Below are 20,150 nucleotides of genomic sequence, written 5' to 3' on the forward strand. Positions count from 1 at the left end.
CTACCTCCTCCAGAGATGTTCAGTGCACTTACAAGCACAAGTCTACACTCCTTCCTTTTCCTCATTCTTACAGATTCAATTATGGCCCCCAAAACAGGTGGTGTCAGTCCTAACCTCTGTGCCTGTGGTCATAGTCCCATTTGGGAATGGGTTGTCTTTGTTATGTTAATGAGGTGGGATTAGTGTAGGTGTGTCTTGAGTCAATCTTTTGAGATATAAAAGAGATTAAACAAGCCAGCTAGGGAAGCAGGACTGGGCCAGAGAGAGGCCCAGCCACTTGGAGAGCCCCAGGAGCAGAAGCTTGAAAAGGGACAAGGACCTTTCTCCAGAGCCCTCCCCGTAGCTGGTACCTGAATTCTGCCTTTCTAGCCTCCTGACCATGAGAAAATACATTTCAGTTTGTTAAAGCCGCCTGCTTGGGTATTTCTCTTCCAGCTGCACTGGCTAACTAAGACAGCGTTTTCAGTCTCGGCCACACAAATGTTAAGAGCCCTGGTGGTGCAATGGTTAAGCAAAGTTGGTGGTTCCAACCCACCGGAGGTTTTGTGAGAGAAAACCTGGTGAGCTGCTGCTGTTAAGATTGTTGTCATTAGGTGCTGTTCAGTTGGTTCTGACTTGTAGCGCCCCTCTGCACACAAAACAAAACCCTGCCCAGTCCTGCACCAGCCTCACAATCTTTGCCAGGCTTGAGCCCATTGTCACAGCCACTATGTCAATCCATTTTGTTGAGGGTGGAGCCATCAAGATCACAGCCTAGGAAACCCTATGGAGCAGGTCTACTCTGTCACGTGGGGTTGTTTTGAGTTGAAATCGGCTGGACAGCATACAATGGCAACAACACGACAACACAACAACACAAATGGTAGCATCTTTTTCTTTGCTGCATAGTGCTCCAAGAGGTTTGAACACTCTGGACCTCATTGGCAAATACTGGGTACACTTCCAAGTACGGGATTGTGGGTCAAAGATGAGGCCTTTGTAAATTGCCCTTCACCCACTTTCCGCTGTGAATGGCACAAGGTGCCCAGGTCCCCACTGCTGCTAAACCAGGTGTCAGCCAGTTGCCACCAGACAGGTGGGAGGCACTTCCCCAGAGGTCTGGTTTGCAGCAGTCCGAGTCCCAGCAAGACTGAGCTCCTTGTTTAAAAAATGGCATCTCTTTAACAGTCACATCTGGGCTTCCTTTGCCCCAAACCTTCAGTGGCTCCCAGTGGCCCAGGGAGCAACTCTCAACTGGCACTCAGGGTCTCAGCCTGGGCCCACCCACCTGGAGCCCCAGCCCCTCTCAGAAGGCCCCAGTCGTCGCCCTCAGCATCGGCCGGCTGCTCCCCCTGCCGGCCAGTCTCTTCCTCCTGTTAACCTCTCTCTTTCCAGGTTCCACAACCTTCCCCTCCCCCTCTCCGTCCATGGCACCCCCTACACAGTCCATCCCTTCCTGATGGTGTAGGTGAATGGAGGGCGCGCAGGCAGGGAATGCTGGAGGCGGGGCGCAGGGGGTGGGGCGTGGGGTATAAATGCGCAGCGGCCGCCTGGTGAGAGAGCAGCCGAGCCCGGCGGAGCTGCCCTGCAGACCTGCGGCCTGCAGCCAAGGCCGTTCCAGGGCTCGGCGGGCGCAACCCCAGCGGGCGGCCAGGAGGCGCGGTGTCGGCAGCGGGTGGGGTGCCGACGGGCGGCAGTGAGGAGGAAGCGGTGAACCATGAGCGCCGCCACCACCGCAGGGCCCAATGTGTCCTGGTGGGCGACCGCCAACGAGTCCGGAGGCGGCGCCAACGCTTCAGACGGCCCGGCCCCCGCGCAGCAGCCCGTGGACGCCTGGCTGGTCCCGCTCTTCTTTGCTGCGCTGATGGTGCTCGGCCTGGCGGGGAACTCACTCGTCATCTGTCGTCTGCCGCGACAAGCAGATGCGGACCGTGACTAACTTCTACATCGGTGAGCGAGCCTTCGCTGTAGGCTAGAGAGCTCACACTCCAGGGGGCCTGGGTCCCACGCGGGCCCATGCAGTCACAACGAGGTGGGGGAACGGGACACGCGGAGAGACGGACCGCCGCCGAGGAAGATGTCCGATGGCACTGGGGCTCTTAGGACACCTTGTCTGCTGAACAAAGGGAGTGGGGGGAAGGGGCTGACTGGGCCCCCAGTTGGCGACCTCTGCCATGCCTCGCACCTCGGTACAGGGGAGGTGCCCTACGCTGCAGGACACGGGCGGCTCGGTCAGCGCTTGCTGGCCTACCGGGGTAGCACTATTGTCCTCGTGTTGCAAATAAGAAAACTGAGGTTCAGAGGGCCAGGGACAAGGAGAGCTGGGACCATTACTCCCTGAACGACTATGCAACGCAAAAGGGGGACACTGGAGGGTACCTCAATTTCTCTGCCTGAGAGTGCCCTGCCGTGCCGCCCTGTGGGTCAGTCGGACCCGGGTGGGTGGTCAGGGCGTGGGCAGGCTTTTCTGGTCCAGCGCCCCTCACGCTCCCCGCCTGCAGCCAACCTGGCGGCCACGGACGTGACCTTCTTGCTGTGCTGCGCACCCTTCACGGCCCTGCTCTATCCGCTGCCCGCCTGGGTGCTGGGCGACTTCATGTGCAAGTTCCTGAACTACATCCAGCAGGTGAGCGGGGGGAGGGTGACGGAGGGAACCCGGACCCCTCTAGACCCGGCGGTGTGGGCGTGGCCCGGACCCTGCTAGGGGAGTGGGCGGCACCGAGGGTGTAGCCTGAGTGGCACAGGCCTGGAGGGGGTGGAGCTTGGAGAGAGTCTGAGTGGGGGCGTGGGCATGGCAGAGGTGGAGACTCGACACCGAAGAGTGGAAGACGCGGACCCGGGGAATGTGGGACCCGGGCAGTGGGAGAGAGGCTGGAGTTACAGGCGAGGGGAAGGCAGAGGACAGGGAGCGCCAAGGCTCCCGCTCCAGCGGTCCCGGGGCGTCTTCGCTACTCCGGGTCTCAGGGTCTCAGTCCAAGCCCCAGCCGCTCCCTCATGCTCCCCAACCCCCTTGTACTCCCCTCGCGTTTTTTCTTTTCCGCTTATCCTGCTTGCTCAACCTGTGATCCCTGGGGACCCTTCCCACAACACGCCCCGTGTGTGTGAGTTGTCGGACTGGCAGGACCCCGCGGGGCGGGCGGGCGCGGACAGGGTGGGGCCTCGGGCCGGGCAGGGCGCCACACGCTCGGCTTCCCGCCCCGCGCAGGTCTCGGTGCAGGCCACGTGCGCCACGCTGACCGCCGTGAGCGTGGACCGCTGGTACGTGACGGTGTTCCCGCTGCGCGCCCTGCGCCACCGCACGCCTCGCCTGGCCCTGGTAGTCAGTCTCAGCATTTGGGTGGGTGAGTGCAACGCTGGGGCACATGGGGATGGGGGTGAAAGGTCGGGCGCCCGGAGCCACCCAGTGCCACTCCCGGGGCCCAGACTGCGCATCTGGGAAAGGCGCGTAATAGCCTTTCCGCGGAGGGACGCCGAGGGCGCGCACCCGGGGACCCCGGCACCCAACAGGTGCCCAATGTCGTCACCCTGGGAACCACGTAAGGGGATGGACGAAACTGAGCCCTGGCTCCCCGCAGGATCCGCGGCTGTGTCGGCGCCGGTGCTCACCCTGCATCGCCTCTCGCCGGGGCCGCGCACCTACTGCAGTGAGGACTTCCCCAGCCGCGCCCTGGAGCGCGCCTTCGCTCTCTACAACCTCCTGGCGCTCTACCTGCTGCCGCTGCTCGCCACCTGCGCCTGCTACGGCGCCATGCTGCGCCACCTGGGCCGGGCCGCCGTGAGCCCGGCCCCCGCCGACCGAGCCCTGCAGGTGCGTGATGCCGGAGGCGGCGAGACAGGGCTGGGGGAGGCACGATGTGGGGGAGTCTGAGGGTGGAAACTCAGCTGGGCAGCTTTGAGGGGCATGGCACAGTGGGGGGCCCTGGGGAAGGCGCAGCTGGAAGGACTTAAGGAAGCCGGGACCATCCGGGAGGTCTAGGTGGGGCGGTCTAGGGAGAGGGAAGCCCGGGCCACCTGGGAGCCTGAGGAGAGTCGCACGGTTCACTCTCCAGCGGGTTTCTGCAACCATCCACCACCCCCAGGGGCAACTGCCGGCGGAGCGCGCTGGCGTGGTGCGGGCCAAGGTGTCCGTCTGGTGGCTGCAGTGGTGCTGCTGTTTGCTGCCTGCTGGGGCCCCATCCAGCTGTTCCTGGTGCTGCACGCGCTGGGCCCAGCGGTTGCCTGGCACCCGCGCAGCGACGCTGCCTACGCGCTCAAGATCTGGGCGCATTGCATGTCCTACAGCAACTCCGCGCTGAACCCGCTGCTCTATGCGTTCCTGGGCTCCCACTGCCAGGCCTTCCGTAGAGTCTGCCCCTGTGCTCCCCGGCGCTCCCGCGCCCATGCAGGGGACCTTCCGATCCCGCCGCCCCCCACGCGGAGCTGCGCAGTGTGGCCATCCACCCAGACCCCGCCAGGACGCCAAAGCCGTGCAGCAGGGGGCCGGGGGCCGGGGGCCCACAGGCTGTGTGTCCTGGGGCAAGACGCTGGCCCTCTCTGAGCCGACTCTGCAGGGATCAAGATGAGCCCTCTAGCAGCTGTTGGCCTTCTGTTGTTAATATTTTTATTATTACTGTATGAGATAAACACAGTGGAGGTGTTTGGTTCTCGTCTCATGTTGGGGACAAATTTGCCATGATTTTTGCTGCTATTGGTATTGTACTTATTGTTGTATTTCCTCATATGGAAGATGATTTATGCTGGCACTTTCCAGATCTTTCCAGAAAATGTCCATAGACGTTTTTACTATTGCCTTGTGGTTGACTGTGATATTATAAGATTCACCTTGTTCTCAGATACATGAATATGGGGAAACAATGTGCATCTTAGAATTGGAGCAAGTGTCTAAGGAGCTCTGGTGGGACAGTGGTTAAAGCATTGGTTGGTGGTTCAAACCCACCAGCCTTCTCCATGGGAGAAATATGAGGCAGTCAGCTTCGGTAAAGATTGACAGCCTTGGAAACCCTCTGGGGCAGTTCCACTCTGTCCTCTAGGGGCGCTGTGGGTTAGAATCCACTTTATGGCAGTGGATTTGTTTTCTTGGGAGGTGTCTGCAGTCTTGGCTGGGAAAATGGAGGATGGTGTTGAATAAATAATTCCCGTGGATCACAGAGCTGCCCACATGAGCAGCAGGATTGATGGTTACATATCCAACCCCCTCAAAACTGACCGTTGCAGAACATCTGTTTCTGATCTTTCTGTTTCTGTGGGGTGGCGGCTGTGCTGGGCACTTCTTGAGTTGGCTGGGGTACCTCAGCTTAGCTCCCCTCACCTAGATGGTTCCTGGACTAGGACTGGCCAAGAAGGCTTTGCCTAAGAAGACTGATGACTCAGTGCTCCTCTTGCTTGAGTTTCCTCACATCATGGCAGTCTTGGCAAAGTCAGACTTTTTCCAAAAGGAGGCAGAAGTTGCAAGGCCTCTTAAGGCCTGGGTTCAGAAGTCGCAAAAGTCACTTTTGCCATAGTGTATTAGTTGGGGTCATAATACGTCTCCTCAGGAGCAGGGGGTGGCCGACCAGGAGGGGAGGAACAAGAGTGTCTGCCCAGCCGCCTCCCCGGCCTCGGCCTCAGCCTCAGCTTCCCAGGAGGACAAACACTCGCCTCTCCAAGGGCTGCAGTCCTTCCAAGTAGTTTAGGGCCCTTGTCGTTGGTCCTGCTGCTGCTGTGGACTCGGCTCTCACTCATGGTGCTCCCTTGCACAAGGGAAGGAAATGCTGCACCGTCCCCAAGATGGGCCACCAGTCAGACCACTGATCCTCAGAGATTTCATTGCATAGTTTTCAGAAGCCCGTCACCAGGTCTTTCTGCCTGGTCTGTCCCAGCCTGGAAACTCTGCTGACACTGATTCAGCGTTTTACCACCACACACGCCTCCACCATCACACAGGTGGTGGCTGCACTTGAGGTGTGCGAGCTGGGATTCAAACCCAGGCTTCTTGTGTGAAAAGTGAGAATTCTAACATCAAGCCACCAATAGGGCCTGCAAGCGTGGCCTCCAAATTCGCTGCCATGCCAGTGTGACAGTAAAGGATAAAACACCATGTCATTTGGAAAAAAAATCTTTCTGGTGATTTTGGAGAAAATTTACATAGTAAATTAGGTTCTTGTTTCATAATTTCTATACATGTTATTATTCAGTGACATTGGTTATGCTTTTCAGCTTTTCACAGTGGGTCCTTGTTCTCCTGATTTCCATTCTGGTTGTTCCGTTTCCATTATTCTGGCTTCCCTGCCCCTCATCTTGGTCGAGGGTCAGTGCTGACCATTCGGTCTTCTTCAGGCAATTGCTTAGTGGGGCACAGTACCCACAGTTGGCATTGTTTATGGGCCTCTCTGCCTTTGGGCTGATAGGTGACCTCTGGGACTGGCTTGGGTTCCAAGTTTAAAGGGATCATATGATTTTGACGTTAATATGAAGTTCGCTCCATCTGAAGCATGTTGGGGGTCATAAGCTTTACATGTAAAGTTATAGATCACATGACATCACCAGGTTAGCAATGCAACACCCTGTGTAGTGCACAGCACTCAGTAAGACGTACCACACAAAGTGGGCGGCCATAGGTGTGGGTCATCATAAGTCGAATACATTGTAAGTTAGGGACTACCCATACTTCATTTCTGTTCTAGCCTCTCAGGCTGCCGGCATGGGCAGAAGGCAGTACAGCTGAGCTGGGAGAGGAGGTGGGGACCCAGGGTCTGGACACGGGGAGGGAGCAGAGGTTATCCTGAGACTCCAAACCCTGGAGTGGGACTACAGGGGGTAGGAGGAAACACCCTGCCCGGTTTGGGACACTAGTGGAGAGCTGCTATGAGTCAGGGCTGACTCGAAGGCACCTAACAACAACAGTGCAAAGCCTGAGGGCTAGGGCTGCCATTTAGCAAATAAAAACGCAAGCATCCAGCTAACTTGACGGATCTCTGGTGGCATAGTGCCTAAGCCATCTGACTGCTAACCAGAAGACTGGCAGTTCAAACCCAACTTGGAAGGAAGGTTGAGCAATCTACTTCTGTAGAGATACCACCTCGGCAACCCAAGGAGGGGTCTCTATGAGCTGGAATCGACTCGATGGCAGTGGGTTTGCTTTTGGTTGGTTTAGCTAACTTGAAATTACAGCTAAACATCAAATACTTTCTTAGTATGCCTGATACGGGAGCCCCTGGGTGTGCAAATGGATAAAGGCTCAGCTGCTGGCCAGAAGGTTGGCAGTCCGAATCCACCCAGAGCACCTCAAAAGACAGGCCTTGAAAACTCTGTGGACCAGTTCTACTCTGACACATGTGTCGTCACCGTGAGTCGGAAAGGACTGGAACGCAGCAGTAGTGTGCCTTGTGCGTGTCCCTAAGTGGTGCTAATAATTTGTGCTGAAGGTTGGCGGTTCAGAGCCCCCCAGTAGCACTGCAGAAAAGGCCTCCTGAGCTGCTTCCGTTAGATTCCCGCTGAGAAAGCCCTATGCACCAGTTGTGCTCTGAACACGCGGGGTCCCTAGGAGTCGGGAATCTATTCCATGCAGCCTTCGGTACACACTCACACACTAGAATAGTAACATCATTTGAAATTTAAAATTTATTTGCTCGTCCTTTATCATATCTGGGAACCCTACCGTAAAGTATTCAAAAGGAGCTACACAGGGCTTTGGGTCCGTGGGCCTCAGTCTTCCCACAGTCGGGCCCAGAGTATACCATAGGAAGCGCCACGTTTTCAGGTGAGACGGCGCCACCTGGCGGCCTCCGGTGGGAGCCAAGACCCCGCCCACCCGGCTGCTGTCCCGCAGGTGCCCGACAGGTGGCGCGCGCCACCCACGGAGTTTCCTGCTTTCATTTCTTAAACCCTTGGGCGCCCGCGGAGTCCCCAGCGCCTAGGGGCCTCGCCTGTTTATACCCTAACCTGGACCCCCGGCTGAAAGTGGAAAATCTCTAGGGCCCCTAATCTCCCCTACATTATGACTTTATCAGATGATAGGTACTTTTGCTTTGTGGTTCCCTTCCTCCATGAAAAAATACTTGAAAGTACATTTAGAACTGCACTAGTAGGATAACAAGAGTGCTGGTGGTGTAGTGCCTAAGGCATGTGACTGCTAATCAGAAGGCTGGTGGTTCAAACCCATCAGCCACTCCTTGGAAGGAAGGTCGGGCAATCTACTTCCGTCGTGATACTGCCTTGGAAACCCAAGGAGGGGTCACTATGAGTGGAATCCCACTCGACCGCAGTGAGTTTTTTTTTTCCTTGGTTAATGTAAAGACAAACCTAGTTCAGGCTGAGTGTATAATTACACATGCTCGTTGTTAATACATTAGTTTTCTTCCTTTTTATTTAAAAACAATAATAATAAAAAATTACCTGTTCCTGGGCCCTGGGTCTCCCATACCTAACGGATAAACAACAGGTCTGGGACAAGGTGGGAGTGAAGGCAGAGGTGGGCTTTGTGGTTTGGCCAAGCCCCTCACTGCTGGCTTTTATTCTGAGAGTGAGATATGGAATAGTTGGGTTTGGTCCCCACCTCTGTGTAGACGGTGGCACTGGTGGCCCAGAGGTAGAAACATCGCCCTGCATGTGGGAGATCTGGGTTTGAGTCCTGGCCGGGGGGCCTCATGCGTGGCCCCACCATCTGACAGTAGAGGCTCACGTGCTGCTATCCTGCTAAACAGGTTTCAGCAAGCTTCCAGACCAAGGAGGACCAGGAAGAAAGGCCTGGCAATCATTTCTGAAAAGTGACAGTGGGCTGGTGAGAGCCAATGCATCACAATGGTGAGATCTGTGACTGATCACGTGCGGAGCAGACCAGGCATGGTTTCATTCTGTTGTGCACGGGACCCACTTGGGGGCAGAGAACGACAACAGCCAGTCTTCAGAGGAGGAATGAAGAAATGAGTGAACTCGTCCAACTGATGCTTATAAAGCACCTACTACGACGTGGCAGGCATCTGGGGGCTGTGGAAGCTGGGGATGGGCCTCTGTGCAGGGGACATTCTTGAGCTTGAAGCAGGAGAAGGTCTGGCCAGGGGCTGTCAGGTACAGGCCCTCCAGGCAGAGGGAACAGCCAGTGCAAAGCCCTGAGGTGGGGCATGTTGGCTGGAGGGAGTGAGGGCGCAGGGGGAGGGGGGTAGTTTGGGTTTAATTTTGAAAGACATTGAGGATGGGATCTGGGTGAATTTTTAAGAAAACCCCCACCCCCACCCTGGGCTAAATAACTGAGGTGCTGAGTGAGGGTTGGGCTTTTTTCATGTGTGTGTGTGTGTGTGTGTGTGTTGAGGGTGGGGTAAGTCCAAATCCCACAGGGCCCCCACATAGTGATTCTGGCCAGGAAGCCTTACAGGGCTGGCATGGAGGTACCCATTTCACAGCTGGAGAAAAGGAGACCAGAGAGGGTCTCCCACTAATGGAAAATCACACAGCCAGAATGCAGCCACAGGCATCCTGGGATGTGTCCGGAGCCAGCGAGTCTGTGAATAAATTCCCAGCTCTCTCACTGGGCTAAAAATAGAAACCCCATCACTGGAGGGCAGCTGGTGACACCCCTCACCCTTCTGGGCCTCAGGCCTCTGGGGGTGGGGAGCTACATCCAGGCAAGGGGACTTCCCTGGGAAATGGGAACAGGGCATATGTCCCTTCCACCCTTGGGGTAATTATGCCCCCGCTGTGCACCCTTCCCTGTGAGCAGACAGAAGTGTAATCCTCAGAATTAGGGAAGAATTAATGAAAACCAAACCCATTGTACAGAGGGGGAGACAGAGGCACAGAGGTGTTTTTTTTTTCCCCCTCCCCATGCACCTGGCTGGGGTGGGGCAGGGTGTGAATTCTAGTCTGTTTGGGCCCATCTTTGGCACAGAATGGGCTGTTCTGAGATGATGGCTGCATCCCCCTGCGCCCTCCCTCCCTCCAGCCCCCTGGAGCCGCTCCAACATGCCCCACCTCAGGGCTTTGCACTGGCTGTTCCCTCTGCCTGGAGGGCCTGTACCTGACAGCCCCTGGCCAGACCTTCTCCTGCTTCAAGCTCAAGAATGTCCCCTGCACAGAGGGTCCATCCCCAGCCTCCACAGCCCCCAGACGCCTGCCACGTCGTAGCAGGTGATTTATAAGCATCAGTTGAATGAATGAACGAGTTCACACATTTCTTCATTCCTCCTCTGAAGACTGGCTGTTGTCGTTCTCTGCCCCCAAGTGGGTCCCGCGCACAACAGAATGGGATGACCTGGCCCTTTAAGGATCTTGTCTCTCTTCCTCCTCCAGTTTAACCTGGGTTTCTGGGAGAGTCTCAAACTGCCCCCCTCAGGGCAGATGTCTGTGCCCCTCCCCCCAGAATAGGCAGCTAGAGGTGGGTGTTTAAGAGCCCAGAGGTTTCTGAGCCACCACAGGCCTACAGGGCACCAGGGCCTGGGGCCTGGGTTCTGGGAAGGTGGAGCAGGATTCCTGGCCCCAGGTCCACACTCATCTCACAGGGCTTGGGGGAAAGGGCGCGAAGGCGGGACCTGGAGCGGGTGGTCCTGCTGTGTGCGCGCCTTAGAGGAGAGACCCCTAGCATATCGAGGACCTGGGACCCAAGCCCCGCCCGGTGGGGAATGGGGGGGCTCTGGGTGACCCGCTTTGTGCTCAAATGGGCAGAAGCCGGGGCCCTGCGATCAGCCCCCAGGGGTCGCCTTTCGAACTGACGGGTCCCGGTTGCGCCCACACCCCACCATGGCCTTCCCCTCGCTTCAGTTTACCGCTCTGCGAAATGGGGACGACAGCAGTCGCCGCTACCTAGGAATCTGAAGGTTGAACAAATCCAGGAGCACATGCACTCGGTCTCTGCCGGGCAGCCGTGCTCTGGAGCAGGGGAATGCGATGATGTGGTGAAACGAGGAGGCTGTTTTTTGTCTCGCCTCTGCGTGGTGGATTGCTGGGTTCCCGAGAGGTGGTGACAATCCACGGTGGCTGCCGTAAGGACGTCCGATGAGCATTCCTCAGGGCCTGGCGCGCACCCTAATGCCGACCCCTGCGCCTTCGCCGCCTGTGCGGTGCGGCCTGAGCCCCTTTCCCCTCGGAGACCACTTCCTACCCTGCAGGTCCCCACCGCAGAGCCCTGGGCCCCTCCCTCCTCCCCCTGCCCCTTCCCAGGTCCTCGCACCATAACACCCTTTCACCTGGTCTCTAATCCCTACTACTATACCCATTTTACAGACGTGGAAATGGAGGCCTGCAGAAGAGTAATGTCACTGGCTCCAAATATGAGTTTAAGGGGCCGCAGAAAAACTCCAAGTCCAGGAGGCCCCACCTAGGGACTTGGTGAGATGGCAAGAAGACCCAGACCTGGCAAGGGTTTCCCAACCCACCCAAACGGAGGCCCAATTCCCTGTATTACCCTTTGGGCGCTCACAGCCCCGCCCTCGCCCTCCGCGCCCTCTGCGCTCCAGACTGCGGCGCACTCTTTGCCTACGGTCCCTAGGCAGGGGGCGGTGCCACCCGAGTTGCTTCCCCCCCCTCCCTTTTATTATTTATTATCACTTAAAGGGGCCGCGACCTCAAATTTTCCTTCCACTCTCTTCCCCCCCCACATCCCTGAGCGAGTTCTGTGTCGCTCGGAACCGAGCGCAGGGGCCGAGGGGGCGTCCGGGGAAGGGGGAGGGGGCCTCACAAGACCCCTCCCCGCGTCCCGGGCCGCCGCGCTGAATCACCGGCGAGGTATTTGCATCTGAGAGCGATTTGTCACCCAGCGATTTGTCTGCGGGGCGGTGAGCGCGCCCCGGGGGTGGGGGGGCAGGGCGCGGAGGGCGGGGGGGAGGCCGCGCGCGGGGAGACTTTTACCAATCGGGTCGGATGGGGGTGTAGACGCGGACACGACTGGCGATACGGTGAGTCGGCGCGAGGAGCAAACCCGGCGACCGCCGGGGGCCAGCAGCGCTCCTAGACCCGGGGCCGGAGGCCAGGCCAAGCAGGGCCGGACGCAGGCGCGGGGCCGTGTGCCCCCCGAGTGGCCCCAGCGCGGTGAGGCTGGGCCGAGGGGCGGGCTGGCCTTTGAAACCGCGGGTTCCGGCCCCAGGGTGGGCGCAGCAGCGCGCCTGGAAGTGAATGGGGGCCCCCAAAGTTGGGCAGGAACATGGAGGGAAGTTCAGGGCCAGGAAGGCGACCCCAACCGGTCTCGGCTTGCGCGAGTTTCTCCTCGCCCTCTCCCAAATTGCACGGGGGCGCGCGGGGGTGATCGGGGGTCACGAGTGCGCGCGCTCCCCCTCCCCACGCCAGCGGAAGGAAATGGACTCTGTGCGCGCGCGGTGGGCTGCTCTCCGGGTTTTATTTAATTTTTGTTCTCGCCGTAACTGTTTATCCGGGAGCCCAGAGTTGGGGGCTCGGGGCGGGGAAGGCAGTTCAGGCGACCCTCCCTGGCTCAGCGGGTTTATTTATAAAGTGTCGGCTCCGAGGGCTGGAAGAGGCCCCCGTGACACCACAGTCCCCGCACTCGGGAATGAGGTTCGGCTCCCTGGCGGAGACCCAAGGAAAATCCTCCCCCCAAAGTTTCAGTGCCCCCCAGATACAAAAGCGGGCGCAGGAAGCGGGGGAGCTCGCTTTGCCAATTCCAACGTTCGGCGTCCGACCCTAGGCGGCGGGTTTGCCAATACCTTCCGTTTTCAGTATCTTGGGCCGGAGAGGAGCCCCCCCCCGCCCCCCATGCAAATCGGCTGCTTTCCAAGAAGGCTTTGAAATCTACTCCGGGGTTTTTGTCGTTTTATTTCTTGTTCAGGTTTTCTTTTTCACTTCCCCCGATTGCCCCCACCCCTCGACTTCGTTCGCCCCCTCCCCAGCTTTCTGCCCCCGCCCCTCCCCCTCCTCCTCCCTGCGTGGAGTGAGGGGCCCCTTTCACCACCCGCGGCCCCCGGCTTGCACAACTCCTTAAATAACCGTGTTTTGCAAGGCCCTGGCCCCAGCGGGTGACCTCTCCCCAGGCGGCACTGGGGGGAGGGTGTGGCTCCGGATCCCTCCCGATTCCCCTCCAGTCCCAAGGACCACCCAGCACCCCTCACCCCCCTCCCACTCCCGTCCTGGGCATGCCTTCCCCGTGGGGTTGTCATAAAATGGGGGTGGGGGCCGAGGACAAAGAGTTCATTGGGGGAGGGGTCTGGATGGGTGGGCGTTGCCAGCTTGGGGTTAATGGCGGCGATGGGGGACCCGGGCTTGGCCTGGGGGCGGCCTCTGGGTTCCCACCTGTCCCCACCACCGGCCCAAGGAGCAGGCCTGTCCCGCTCCCCTCCCCCACCGGGAGACCCTAATGGTCATTAAACCCAACCGGCCTGGGGGGGTTTGCTCCCTGGGGGGGAGTGGCTTCCTCTGGCCTCTTCCTTCTGCCCCCCAAAAGGGTGGCGACGCTGGAGCATTTCCGTGGGGGGGGACTTGTCTTGAAGTTGTCAAAGGTGGGGGAGGGGCGACGGACCAGGCCAGAGACGGGCAAGAACTGTGCCCTCAGCACTTCTGAGGCTGGTGAGGGGTGACTGCTGGCCCCCGAGCTGGGGGTTGGGTGCTGCTCTTTCGGCCTCTGAAGGGCAGGGCCCCCGCTGGTCACTTCCTGGCCCCTTGGCCTCTGAGAAAGTCTTTGTGTCCTGCCCCCCAGCCCCCTGCCAGACATGTGGGGACACTGCAGCCCTTTAGGGGTGTGGCCCTCCACACTTTCCCACGGGGGCCACCATTTGCCCCCCATTCCACTGCCCCTTTTGCCCTGGGGCTGAAGTCCCTGGGGGTCTGTAAAGGGCTTCCGTTTGGGAGGGTGCTGGGCTCCCCATGGCTTCTGCGGGGAGGGGGGGGATCCTACGGCAAGACCCCCCACCCCACATTCCCAGTGGGGGTGAGGCTTCCCTTAGCCAGTCTGATAAGAGGGGTTGGGAGGCAGGCCAGCCTGGTGACGGGGTCAGCCCGCCACACAGTTCTCCACCTCGACTCTTGGGGTTCCTGCCCCGCCCCTCCCTTCTCTGAGCCCCGACTGCCCCGGGAATGGCTTAGGAGCCTTTAGGGGCTTGTTTGCCCAGTTAGGGGTGGCCTCCTGAGCCCTCTTACCACGGGGGAGGGTGGGGCTATGTCCCCTCCCCCACTGTCCCCACCATGCCCCATCTGGGGTGTCACCGGGCCTGTTGGGTTCTGCCCACTGTTTTATTGGCGGCCTGGGCGGGTGGGGGTGTGGCTGGGTTGTGGTGGGGGGCTGGGGTACCCAGCCTTCCACTCCCGGCTGTTCCCAGGTTCTGGGTGTGTCGGGACTCCCCACCCGAGGCTCCGGTGGCCTGGGTTGTCAGTGGGGACTGTGCACAGTGCGTTTTGTGACATCCATCGCATCGGGGCTCCCAGACACACCCCCTTCCACACCAACGGCTGGGGTGGGGATTGGTTTCCCTGGGTTTCAAGCCTCTGCACCCCAGCAGAGAGAAGAGGGTGATGTGGGAGCAATGAAAGACTGGGCAGAGCTCATCCAAACGCAGGTTCAGATCCTAGCCCTGCATGGCTTTGAGGAAAGGATGTGGGCATCTCCCACCCTCAGTCTCCAGTCTGTAAGGTGGGGACTGCGAGTGTGTGCTCTCCTGACACCTGTGTGGCTGGCTACTGCTCTGTGTCCTCTTTCCTCAATGTCCCGCCTTAGGTGCTGTGAGGTGACCACTATTATTTCCCTTTTCAGTTCAGGAAACTGAGGCCCAAAGAAGTTAGAGGTCTGCTGTCAGGAAGAGAGGAAAGAGCCCTTGGGGAAGGTTCACCAGAGAGGTATACAGTGAGCCAACTTCAGTCAGTTATTGTTTCTGTTGGTCTAAGATAAGGCAGGAGGGTTGGAAGCCCCTCTCAGCCAGACTGTACCCACAGGGGCCTGAGCACTATGTAGAACTTAGAACCAGAACCCACCTGGAACCTGACACTTGGGGGCTGGTGTAGCCAATCAGGGTCCTGGAGTCCCACCCCTCCCCCCCACTATGAAGCAATAACTCAGGCCCTTCCCAAGGCAACTGCATGTTTCTCTGTGGCTCAGATGGCTGGGGGTCCCTGGGGAGCCCCATAAGGAGTGGCCACTCTTCCTGGGTCAGCGAAAGGGGGACAGATGGGGAGAGTGTGCTGTGCCCTCTGCCCCCGCCCCCAGGAAGGCTGCCAGGTTTGCACTCCTTCCCAGAGTGGGGAAGGGATTTCCCCAGTGGGCTCTGCATTGGGATCTTTTGGGAGGGATGGGGCCAGAGGTGCCCAGCCCCTCCTGACTGGCTCTTTTGCCGCCCCCCAGGTTTCTGCAAATGCGTGAATGACCCGGGCTCCCGCTGCCCCCCGCCATCCGGCGTGACAAGGAGGTGCTTCCCACCCTGTGCTGCTGCTGGCATGCCCCACCAGCCCTCGGCCTGAGCCCGGCGGCCCCCGCCCCCACCCCCCGCCACCCTGCACTGCCCCGGCTCCCCCGCGGCCCCCACGCTGCAGTGCGGCCGGGCTTCCTCCCCGCAGGGGCCGCCCCCGCCGCCTGCCCCCGGTGTCCGGGGCGGCCCGGCTCGCAAGGCCATGAAGCTGCAGGCTGTCATGGAAACCCTACTGCAGCGCCAGCAGCGCGCGCGCCAGGAGCTGGAGGCCCGACAGCAGCCGCCGCCTGAACCCCCCACCGGCCCCCCGGCCCGAGCCCGTGCAGGCCCTCCGGACGAGGACCGTGAGCCCGAGAGCGCCCGGATACAGCGCGCGCAAATGGCTGCGCTGGCGGCCATGCGCGCCGCCGCTGCGGGCCTCGGACACCCGCCCAGCCCAAGCGGCGGCTCGGAGGACGCAGCCCCGGGATCCGAGGATGAGGACACTGTAGCCCAGGAGGAACCTTCAGGCTCGCCTGCCCCACCTGGCCGAGGCAGGGAGGGGCTGGGACCTGCTGAAGGGGACCGGAACTTTGAGGACATGGGCTCCGAGGAGGACATGTGAGTCTGTGCTGGGCATCTGGGGGTGTCTTTGGGGAGTGTTGCCTTGGATGCTTAGCTCACCTGTAAGGTGGAGGTGGGGTGGACGCTGTGTGAAGGACACACCAACCCTCGACCTCCTGGGGCTGACCACCAATGTAGCCTGGTGGAACTTCAAAGAAGGTGTTTTCCCTTATCTGCGGTGTCCGGTATGGGAGCCTCTGGCCAGGTGTGGCTCTTGAACTCTTGACAGGTGGCCAGTGTGACCAGGGAACTGAATTTTTTATTTTGTCTCAGTTAATTTACGTGGCAGCAGCCCCCGTGGCCAGTGGCCATGCTGCGGCCCCGGCAGATGGGTTTGGGTCATGGCTCCGTGCAGGGTGTGTGTAGCTTTGCCTGGGTCTGTGGAGGGCTCACCCAGAGCCCAGCCCTGTGCTGAAAACTGGGGAGACCCTGATGGCTTGTGGAGCCCATGTCTTTCTGGGAAAACGTTTAATGAGCAAAGGAGAGGGGCAGGTGGGTCCAGGATGTTGTCCGGCTGCCTAGAACCACCCAGCAGGGCTAGTGTGGGGTGAGCCTGCCGGTGGGGGAAGCACGAGCTTGCTTGTGCTTACTTACTATTCTGTACCCAGGAGCGATTGTTCACCACAGGTCAGTAAGCAGAGTAAGCCCGTGCTTCCTTTGCTTATGGGGTAATCTGCCACTGAGCAGCAGTGCCATGGTGAGGGTGGTGACCGCTCTGGGGCGGGAAGGAGGAGGGGGCGCGCCATGCCTGAGGTAGGCCCAGCCTGTGCAAAGGCCCTGTGGCAGAAGGACCAAGCCAGGAGAGCTGTGTGGCCTGGTAGATGAAGGAGAGAGGGGGTGATGGGGTTGGCAGGTAAGCAGGGCTTGGATTTTGGCTGAAGGGCACTCATGTTCTGGGCATTGGAGACAGAACAGGGGCCACCAGTGTCCTAAGCAGGTGGCTGCATGGGGCGCTCCCTACTGTCGGAGCTGTTGTGGGCCAGAGTGGGTACCTGAGGCCCAACGCCTTCTCCCCTGAGCCCTGCTTTCTCTCCTCAAGCAGGAAGCAGAAGTGGGAGGAGGAGGAGCTTGAGGGGGACCTGGCTGAGGAAGACGAGGATGTGGATGAGGATGAGGACGAGGACGAGGATGACTATGACGAGGAGGAAGAGGATGAAGAGGATGAGGGGCTGGGCCCCCCAGGCCCCGCCAGCCTGGGTTCTGGAGCCCTGTTCACCCGCAAGGCGCAACCTCCCCAGCTCTTCCGTGGTGACAGCGTTCCCCGGGCCCTGGGAGGCCAGGAGCGCCAGGGGCCAGGCTCGGCCCATCCTGGGGGGGCTGCCCCTGTGGTGCCCCCACTGCAGCCACCAGACCACGGGGACTGGACCTACGAGGAACAGTTCAAACAGGTGGGCGTGCGCCACAGCGCGGGCTGCGGGGGCCTCAAGCTGGTGCTTGTTTGCCGGGCACTACTACCGTGTCTGGTGCTGGAGACCTTGGTGGCCCCACTCAGGACTCCTTCGGGTGCAGTGGGCTGTCGTTCGATGTGTGGAGGAACTCAGCCAGAGGGGGGAGCCTGGGGCACTCCACAGCGTCCCCTGGGGCCTTTGGAAACATGTTGCTCTAGCGGCGAGACAGGCAGCCTCGGCCGAAGATGGGGAAGGGAGTTGCTAGTGGTGGGAACAGCATGGGCAAAGGCCAGGAGGCTGGACGGAGCCCAGCACGTTTGTGGAATGTTGTCTGTGCGGATGGTAGACGGGCGGAAGAGATGGGGGCTGGGCAGCGCGGTGACAGGTCCTTGTGGACAAGGCGTGGGATCTGGTCTGTTGAGAGTAGCAGCCGCCGTGGGGGTTCGAGCAGTCAGTGGCTGTATGGGCAGCTGTGTTAGCGGCGTGCAAAGTCCAGCCGCTCCCTGGGGCTGAGGGAGGGGAGGCTGGGGAGGCACGGTGGTGCTGGCCCCAGGTGGTGGCCACGGGGGTGCCAAGAGGCTGGTTCAAACGTGGTGAGGGGTTAAGGCTGCATTAGCTGGGGTCTCAGGGGTCCTGAGCCAAGGACAGAGCCCCCAGGCCTGGCAGGGGGCTCCCCAGGCTGCAGGAGGGGCGGGAGGAAGCGCGCCACACGGTCCCCCTCCCCGAGGGCGGGCGGCCAGGGCAGAGGAAGTGGCCGGGTGGGGCAGCCTTTGAAGTCAGCCGCCGCACTGGGCAGATGGGAACCAGATGGGTGTCCATAGGGCTGCATTCCAGCCCCAGCCAGCTGGGCCCTGCTGGACCTCCGTGGGCCTCGGGAACCTCCCAGTGCAGGACGGAAGGCTTGGTGGGCTCAAGGTGCAGGGTGCCTGGGACTGCGTGGGTGGTGGACCTGCTGGCTCCTGAGTGCGGCCTGGTGCAGCCCCTTCAGGAGCCTTCACGCACAGGTACCTGAGCTGCCTCTTCCGGCAGGGAGGTATCTCAGGGACCGACAGCGCAGTAGTCCCCGTGCCCAGAGGCCTCCTCTCTCCACGCCTCAGTATTCGGGCGACTGTCTGTCGCCTTGGGCCACGGTGCTTGGGCCGTCGGCAAGAACACTCCCGGATAGTCAGGGCTTGAAGATCAGACCTGCAGAGCGAGGGGCCGGGCTGTGCTGTGAGAGGTGCAGCTGGGTTTTGGGAGGTTGGAGGGGTGCTCCAGCTGGAAGGGCCAAGGCCCTGAGGCAGGGTGAGAGCTTGTGGGAGGAGCTTGGAAGAAGCCTCACCCCTGGCAGCTGGGCCACCCTGGTGGGGTGGGGCCGCACTCCTGCCAGCCCCACCCCCGACCGGGGTGCAGGCGCTGATGGAGGGGCTGGCGGCCAGCAGACGCCACCCCACAGCACTGGCTCCATCAGGGCGTCACCAGCCACACCCCACGCTTGGCCTGAGGGGGCTCCAGGCAGGATGCCGTGTCCCTGCAGGTGGAGATGGGCCTAGTGGTTGCTCAGAATCCCTGGGATCCGCTGTACCACCGCCCGTGTCTTGGTTTTCCTCTACGTAAGGACCCGTCTGAGCTCTTGGGTTGCGTTACTGCCCATCCCGCTGTGCAGATGAGAAAGCTGGGCTTGGCATATGGGAGAGGATCTCCAGGCACCGAGTCCTCACGTTATTTAGGGGTGTAACATCAGGAATGAACACTTTGGGGTGAATTTTTACAATTTGTTCCCCAGCCTGGGGGAGCCCCAGGCTGAGGGGCTGGAGCCAACAGAGATCCCCAAACCTACAGGGTCAGAGCCTGGTCCGGAGGGAGGGGCACGGCTGAGCTGGCTGGTGCAGGGTCAGAAGGCAGTTGGACCCCTTGCCCCCATGCCCTGCCCAGATGCCCTGGCTCCTGAGCTCACTGCTGATGGGGGAGGTTTTGGGCGGCCAGGTGGGAGGAGAGGTGGGGCGAGAGTCAGGTGCCTTGCCCCAGAGCCCTCAGCACATGGGGAACAAAGACCTTGAGTGGCGCGGGCCACCAGGACCGTTATCCACCTTGTCCAGGCTGTGACGGTGTGACAGGGCTGCCCCGGGTCGGGGTTGTGGGAACCGCCAAGAGGGACCACCTGGGGCTTCCTGCAGAGAGAAGCTGAGAGGAGGAAACTGAGGCCAGAGGTGGGTGGGGCAGCTCGGGGTCAGCAGTCTGCAAACGCGTATTGAGCGCCGGCTGGATGCCATTCCCCGTGTGGGCACATCACTGCCAACAGGAAGCCTGGCGCCTGCCCAGGGCCAGCTCAGGATAGAAAGATTAGTAAATGAGGAAACGGACACGGGACAGTGAGGCGGGATCCCTGGGTGATGCAAGCAGTAAAGCCGGGACCTTGGTTCAAACCCACCCAGAGGCGTCTAGGAAGAAGGGCCTGGTGATCGGGGTCTGAAAGGTGACAGCCTTGGAAGCCCGACAGCAGCTGTACTCGCTCCACGGGGTGGCCAGGAGTCAGGGTCAGTGCCACGGTGGCTCTCAACAACAGGAACAATAAAGTAGTCGGTTGACAAAATGGCATCTGGTATCTTAAGCCTGGGAAGCAGGGGAGGCCCTTCTGGAGGTGGCCTTTGGGCCAACCCTTACATGGCAAGAAGCAGCCAGCCCCACCCTTCAGGTGGAGGACTCGCCGTGCAAAGGCCCTGGGGTCGGAGCATGCCTTGTGCATCAGGGCTAGGCCACGCGGGGCTGCATCTCACAGGAGGTGGGATGGCAGGGCCAGGGAGGGTTGTGGGTGGGTGATGGACCTGCCCTGTGGTTCTGGGATTTTATTTACAGGCCCGTCTGTGGAGGGGCCAGCTGCCAGCGCCAC

At 60.3% G+C, this 20,150-nt stretch overlaps 2 protein-coding genes across 2 annotated transcripts in view; both read left to right on the forward strand.

The window, feature by feature from the left end:
• The first annotated feature begins 1,717 nt into the window (after window positions 1-1,717).
• On the forward strand, window positions 1,718-4,516 carry KISS1R (KISS1 receptor). The gene is given in 9 exon segments (XM_007954592.2): window positions 1,718-1,878; window positions 1,880-1,929; window positions 2,481-2,605; window positions 3,185-3,320; window positions 3,555-3,787; window positions 4,059-4,101; window positions 4,104-4,349; window positions 4,352-4,473; window positions 4,475-4,516. Coding segments are annotated over 9 exon segments (1,032 nt in total). The 5' UTR covers window positions 1,718-1,843.
• A 10,976-nt stretch (window positions 4,517-15,492) lies between these two features.
• Window positions 15,493-20,150, forward strand: part of ARID3A (AT-rich interaction domain 3A) — a 35,585-nt gene continuing 30,927 nt past the window's right edge. Inside the window, exons 1-2 of the mRNA XM_007954547.2 lie at window positions 15,493-15,890; window positions 16,936-17,281. Of these exons, the coding sequence (XP_007952738.1) occupies window positions 15,493-15,890; window positions 16,936-17,281 (744 nt within the window). The remainder of the gene's footprint in view (window positions 15,891-16,935; window positions 17,282-20,150) is intronic.

Source organism: Orycteropus afer, unplaced genomic scaffold (assembly GCF_000298275.1).
Source record: "Orycteropus afer afer isolate SDZICR_OR568_19922 unplaced genomic scaffold, OryAfe1.0 scaffold00466, whole genome shotgun sequence".
Taxonomy (NCBI): domain Eukaryota; kingdom Metazoa; phylum Chordata; class Mammalia; order Tubulidentata; family Orycteropodidae; genus Orycteropus; species Orycteropus afer.